At 34.6% G+C, this 7,579-nt stretch overlaps 1 protein-coding gene across 4 annotated transcripts in view; it reads right to left on the reverse strand.

The window, feature by feature from the left end:
• The window catches only part of LOC106881443 (transient receptor potential cation channel subfamily M member 2-like), a 405,111-nt gene that overhangs the window by 61,708 nt on the left and 335,824 nt on the right, over nucleotides 1-7,579 (reverse strand). For all 4 annotated transcript variants that reach the window (XM_052974060.1, XM_052974058.1, XM_052974059.1 and 1 more), the window contains 2 exons: nucleotides 5,633-5,733; nucleotides 5,252-5,477 (listed from right to left, as the gene is read on the reverse strand). In XM_052974060.1, coding sequence (XP_052830020.1) covers nucleotides 5,252-5,477; nucleotides 5,633-5,733 — 327 coding nt within the window. The remainder of the gene's footprint in view (nucleotides 1-5,251; nucleotides 5,478-5,632; nucleotides 5,734-7,579) is intronic.

Genomic DNA, 7,579 nt, shown 5'->3' on the forward strand with positions numbered 1-7,579 from the left:
AAGAGAACCCGTAAAACCCAAGAGAGACTTTGCTGTTGATACCTCTTGTGTAGCATCAATTTCAGTGGGGAGGTGTTATTTGGACTGTTAGATATGTAATTCGTCTGACGTTCCGTGTGTCACTGTGGTTCGTCTGAGTTCATTGTTTCATTGTTGTTGTCTTGTGGGACTGTCGTAGTAAAATGTCATTGAGATATATATGGCGGACATGACTTTTGTTTATTCATAACGAACATTGGGTGAGTGCGTTCTTTGTATGTAATTGAATAATAAATGTAATAATTAAATTTGTATAACTCGTTGTGTTATCTCTGCGAGTCACCCGAGGGAAATACAACAGTGGTAGATTGTAGTGGAAGACTGCGTTGGTCAGGAGAATTAATTTGTTGCGGTGAAGGTTTGTTTATATTTATTTAAACAAGATGTACTTGCGTTTGGTTAAATGTTTTTGTGAAGAAAAGAAAGAAAAAGAAAAACAAAGAACTCTTGTTAATTGTGACGTTAAATAGTGGAAAAGAAAATAGAGAACTTTGTTGTTACATGTTTTAAAAGAAAAGAAAAACAAAGAAGCAAAAGAACTTTTAAATGACTCTTGATACACAAACTTTGCTATGTAAAAATGATTGAAAAACTTTGTAATTGTTTGGAAACTTTGTTGTTAAATGTTATTGAATGTTTTGTTTTGTTTTGAAAAAAAGGTAGTTTGACTACGCAACGTATTGTCTGTGTTATTTCTTCTTTTTGTTGTCATTGTTACGTGCTCCGCGGGCTTAGTGGCTGACATCCTGATTCACTGAACGTCGTCATCGCACGCGCGAGTTTTCTCGCCGAAGGTCTCGCGCAGGCGTTCGTAACAATATGTATGTATCTATGTATGCAAATGAATATTTGCATATGTGGATGTGTATGTTAAAAATATATATTACATATAAATATATGTATATGTATGCGTCTATGTATAAATATAAAACACTCATACATACATATATAAAATTTGACAATAACCTCAACATATTGTATAAGTTGCAATTACTTATGTACTGCTTGGGTAAATAATCTATAATTGAATGGTCTGTCTAAATGCGTTAATAGAATACGAAAGTCTATGATTTATAATGTATAATATATAGAACATATATAATGTATAGAATATGACATATAACGTGACCCACACCCTAGGGTGGTCGGGATTTATCCAATTTTTTTATGCGTACATTGGTACTTTTACATCGCACTAAAATCAATATTCAAGAACAAACACACATATATGCAGGACACTGTACAAGTAGTTTTAATGTTCCTTTTAAACAGTATAGCAGGACCATTAGGTAATTCCGTGGTGTATCTTCAAAGAGTGTATCACAGGATGTTTTCAGTTAGGGGAATTTAAGTTATCTAACTATTAAGTTTTTTGTAATAGATGTCTTATAATGATATACTGTTCCTATCGTATTGTGAAAATGTACGTTTGTTTGTAGGCAAACAACTGATCAATCACTCCAAAAACCTATTAATAACCCTTTCCTTGATCAACAATATGCATAATGATTCCTTGGAACATAGTTGGAGTTTCCTGGAAAGAGTGTTATATGAATTAGGTTGTCTCATTATTGACCAAGTCAAGTCTTATTTAATCTTTTCATCTTTCAGTTTACAGACAAAACCTGTCAAAGATGTCGAATATCACATGTTTAATCTTACGAAGCTGGCAATGTGGTTTCTATAGTGTTTCATGAAAATGTCTGCAGATGCACCAATGTATGGGCCCCCTCTGGCTTTCACGATGCATTTGTATATTACATTGCAACTCGTACAAAAGTTCTGCAGAGGACATTTTGTTTTATCCATGTATGAGCTTTTGTTACTGTCTGTCGTCTCTCAGTGTGAACTGCCTGTTGCCTTTGCTCCTATTTTAGGTCCGGGTTCACTGCTTCAGCTCTTGTTATTATTTTTTCCAGATTGGTTGGAAGTGTTCATTGTATTAGTGTGACTATTCCTGATGTAGATCCAAGTGACTCTTATATCATAACTGTGGATGACATCAGGTAGCCTAAATGGTGAAAGTGCTTGAATCAGCATACTACTAACCACATGCCCAAGGTCCAAATACTTACCTTGAGAAGAAGTTTCAAGTGTAGAAGCAAGGTCTAGAAACTGAGAAAAAACATTGCAGATGTGTGTGCAGCTCTGAGTAGAAATCATTGAATCACCATCTGTGAGTTATCAGAGGATGTGCAGATTAATTGCAGTTCAGTTCAGTCCATTATTACAGAAGATTTGGGTGTGAGTTGCATGCCTGCCAAATTTGCTTGCAGAACTGCTATCAGCTGACCAGAAAGACACTTGGATTTCAGTTGCACAAGATCTTGATTATGTTAAGAATGATGAAAACATTTTGAAAACTGTGCATAGGCCTCTCAGCAGGTATTGCCAAGATATTGGCAAAATTTGATGCAGATTCTCCACTCAACTGTCATGGTGAATGCAATGATCACACATTACACACCTTCCTTCCAAGCACTGCTGTAAACAGCGGAAGTGAGCTAGAATGTTAAAACTTAACACACATGCAGAGCAGAGTGTAAAGTCAATTGGTGCCAGGCGGCTTCACTCTGCTTGCCTTAGCTTCGTTACTATGGCAACAGAATGGATACTTATTGATCAGAACATGTATAAACATGTACATGCTACATGTAATGTGTAATAAATATAAACCACTGATACATATAAACTATTAGGTTGTCTGGAAAGTTCTGAACATTTTTAAGCTAAATGTTTTAATGCTTCATTGAACATGCCTGAAACGTAACACAATTAAAACATAGGCATTTCTTGAAGTGGTAGTACATCTTTTCTTTGATCCTGACTAAAAATAGTTATATTTCATTCTGGTTACCTTTTATTGACATTTGAAATGAATAACCAAAAATTTCATATTTGCGTTGTAATGCTAGTCTTTTTTTAAAGAAAGGAGAAAATGCTGCAAAGGCTTGCAAAAACATTTATGAAGTTTATGGTGATGATGCTGTAGGTGAATCAACTGTTCAAAGGCAGATTGCAAAATTTAAAGCTGGTGAGTTTAGCTTGGGAGATGACAGTCACAGTGGAAGACCTTCAAAATTGGATGAAGATGTTTTGAAGGCAAAAATAACTAGAGAATTAACAGAGGAGTTGTAAATTTCTAAAAGTATGGCTCATGAACACCCAATGAAGCTAAGATAGATTTCTTGCTATAATATATTGGTCCCTCACAAACTCTCAGAAAAGATTTGCATGGACCAGTATTCTTTTGGTGATATTCTTTAGAAATGGAATAACAACATGGTTTCTTTGAAACAGCTTGTAACTGGAGATGAGAAATGGATTGCCTATGAAAATGTAGTGCGAAGAAGATCCTGTAGTTTGCATAAGGATACCTCAAAACAGCAACCAAAGACAAAAAAACTATGCTTGTGTTTAGTGGGATCATAAAGGCATTATCTATTATGAGCGTCTCTCACAAAACCAGACCATTAATTCTGATGCGTACTGATGTCAGCTGGTTAATTTGAACCCCAAAAGTCAAAGAGGTTGCCAACAAGAAAGGGATTCCAACAAAACAATACCTGACCACATGTGTCTTTGGCTACCCAAATAGAATTACATGAACTTAGCTGGGATCGCTTACCCCATCCACCATATTATACTGATATTGTGCCATTTTGCTACAACTTGGTTTTGTCTCTGCAGAACTCATTGAAGGAAAAACATTTAACAATTTAGATGGTGTCTAAATGCATCTAGGTAACTTTTTACTTCTAATCCAGTAAAATTTATGTTGATGGAATTTTTAAATTGCCTGATAGATGGGCAAAAATCATTAAAAATAATGAAAATTATTTTATTAAATAGAATGTTTTGAAAGGTCAGCTATTTATATCCCTTTTTGCATATTAAAAAATCACTCAGAACTTTCCAGGCAACCTAATATATGATTCATATAAGCTATATACATTTAAAGTATATATGTAACTGAAATCATAAAAAGTATATATGTAACTGAAATCATAAAAAGTATATATGTAACTGAAATCATAAAAAAGTATATTATGTGGTATATGTTGTGTTCGAGGGAATCTGATCAAGCTCAGCCAAAGTCAGTAGTGGTGTCCCACGAAGTACTGTGTTGAGCCCACTCCTCTTCATTACCTACATCAATGACATAGTAGACATCTACATTGAAAATCTTTGTAGATGATTCCAAACTCCAGAAGACCATAAATGGTATGGGAGACCAAACATACCTTCAGTTGAATCTGTTTGCTGTTGTCCAATGGGTCGAAAAGAACAATATGCTTCTAAATGAAGATAAGTTTAATTTGATCCACTTTTGAAAAAAGGATACTATGAAACTACCATATGACCTTCCCTCAGGCGACTCCCTAGTGTCATCCAACAACACCAGAGACCTTGGAGTAATTGTTGATTACAATCTAAGCTGGAGTTCCCACATAAACAACAAGGTTGACTTGGCCTGCAAGATGTGCTCCTGGATTCTGAGAACTTTCTGGTCTAGGAATGTCCACACAATCATCCTTCTCTACTCTAGTTTTGTCCAATCCCACCTTGAATACTGTTTCCCACTGTGGTCTCTTCATACGAAGCAACTCATTAAGAAAGTGGAAGCACTCCAGAGGTCAATAACAAGAAAGATAGATTACATGACAGGCATTGACTATTGGGGAGGAGTAAAAAAACTCAATCTCTACTCTCTCCAATGCTGCCAGGAGTGCTACATGATTTGTGTGATGTGGAAAATATTCCATCAATATTGCTCAAACGATGTAGGCATCAATTTCAAAATCCACCCAAGACTTGGCCCACATGTTATCTGCCCACCACAAAACTCGAACTTAGGACACATAACAACATTATGACACAACTACTTTATCTCAACTGGTCCAGCTCTCTTTAATACCATACCAAAATATATCAAAATGGAAATGAATCCCATAAAATTCAAAACTTCACAGGACAAATTTCTTCAAAAAATCCCAGACCAACCTCCTACACTCAGATATGGCCCCAATAATAATAACTCTTTACTAGTGTGGGCTATCATACCCCATATATGACTAAACAGCTTTACCAAGTAGTGCTATTAAGTTAGACATGGCCTGGGCCTATATTGGCCAAAAGTTATCAAAGTTATAATATACAAATGACACACATAAGCTTTATCATATATGAGAAGATAGTTTTAATTACCTACCTTCCAAATGTTGTTCGTTTTATTTATTTTTCCCATCCAAATTTTGGTCAAAAGAGACTGACAGGCATCATGAGCCATAAAATTTTCATTGTTAACATTAAATGCTATTTGCATATATGAAGAATTGTCCCATGTTTTCTGCTGTAGCAGCAGTAAATCTAATGTCTGTTTTTCATCTGCATGCAAGCATTCATCCAAAATTCCAATGGCATGGTTTTCATAAAATCTAAAATTAATAGAAAATAGGTAATTGACACAACTAATATTAACATTAATATTGATTGATTGAAGAAAGACTCAAATACATACTAAGCTGCCATTATAATTTTTCATCTTTAAATGAAATAGCATATGCATACATACATATTTATATATACTCACTCAGCCTGTTCTTGAAGTTGCATACTTGTACCATAATCTTTACACTTTTCTTGTAGTGATTTGACCAAATTATTCGCAATTAGAGCAGATGGTAAAGCACCCTAGTAAAATGACAATTGTATCAAAATACTAAATGTGAGCACATTTAATCGCAATATACATAAGATAGATTAAATTAAGAGACACAAGAAAATATTTAAAAAATATTTTACTATCTATTCACTAATTATAGCTTTTAACATTCCATACTGTATGTGTTTGTTCTGTATTTGCCCAATACTGGTATTAAGAGAGACGATTTTTAGAAATAGCACTTTGTTGTATTCAGTTTCAATTTCTGCCAAAGTTTCATATGCTCAAAGTCATACCATACCATTGCAAATGAATAGCCTTGTGCTTGTATAAAAAATACTGGTAAATTTACTTAACCTTGATCAATATGACTTAATTTGTGAAAAGACATCAATATTTTCTGCCACCTAATTTTTTAATTTTAGTAATATAGTTTAAAAGGATTAATAGTTAAACAATAGAAGAACTGCATATAGCTGAGTCAATAAAATGTCAGGACAGCAGCTGAAAAATTGTTAGTGGTCAAAGGCTTGACTGTTTCCGTGTTCACTTTAATCTAAATGTAAATAAACGTACAATGGTGGAGTTAAGTATGTTGTAATCTTGGAGTTCTGTGTTTAACTCCTCCTTTGAGACTGAAGAATTTAATGAGGTGTCAGTCCAATGTTTCAACCTCATAAAAGAGTTCTGATTACCTCTGTAAATCTCAATTTTATTATTGTTCTGCTTACAGACGACAAGTGATGTCTGATATCTAATAATCACTCCTACATTAAATTAAGCTAATATCCTTTAATAACTGCCATCCTTAGCTCTTTAAATGCAGGGAAGAACAAAGCAGTAGTAGTAGCAGTTAGATAATGTATGCATACTTATAAGTGTTAGTAAATGAACTTAGTTACTCTGTATATCTATGCTTGTTGTATTAACAAAAAAATTAGGATCTCATTTGCCACTTAAGTCAATAAAGAAATTAGATCTTCGATAAGTACAAATTCTTGTTGAAAGAAGAGGTGTATATTAAATTTAATTTAACTTATACATAACAAATATTTGTTTTATCAACCTTAGTCAAATGGAATGCAAAGTAGAACTTCAAATTTGAAATGGACAAGGATTTAACTAGAAATTATAATAAATGTTATTCAGTGGTCAACTGACTTGGCCATCTTCTCTTACAGTATTTTCTCCTTAAAAAATGACATAAACTAGAAACTATTGAGTTTGGTGTTATACTATCTTGGTGATCTCAACTGTCTTTGAAACAACTTCTGTCTAAAGAAGAAACTGCTTGAAATGTAAGTTATCTAACAGGTACCTTACTAGCTTCAACATCTCAGCTATCTTTCCAATAATTTCTTCCAAAGGAAGAAGCTTCCTTGACTGAGCAGTATGTAGTCTGGTGTTCTCTCAAAATAATAAATATTCAAATTAAAATTTTATGCTGTACTGTGATCCAGTAATTCCTCAGAAGAAAAGAATTAGGGCAACAAGGTAGCAGGAATGGTAAGGTGCCAAGCTAAATGTTTTACAATATTTTAGCTTCATTACTCTCACTCAGAGTAAAAGGCAGACTGTATGACGCATGTGTACGAACAACCATGCTACATGGCAGTGAAACATGGGCTGTGACTGCTGAGGACATGCGTAAGCTCGCAAGGAATGAAGCCAGTATGCTCCGCTGGATGTGTAATGTCAATGTGCATACCCGTCAGAGTGTAAGTATCTTGAGAGAAAAGCTGAGCATAAGAAGCATCAGTTGTGGTGTGCAAGAGAGACGATTGCGCTGGTATGGACATGTGGTGAGAATGGATGAGGATAGCTGCGTGAAAAAGTGCCACACCCTAACAGTTGAGGGAACCCGTGGAAGAGGTA

The sequence above is a fragment of the Octopus bimaculoides genome, chromosome 17, assembly GCF_001194135.2.
Source record: "Octopus bimaculoides isolate UCB-OBI-ISO-001 chromosome 17, ASM119413v2, whole genome shotgun sequence".
Taxonomy (NCBI): Eukaryota; Metazoa; Mollusca; class Cephalopoda; order Octopoda; family Octopodidae; genus Octopus; species Octopus bimaculoides.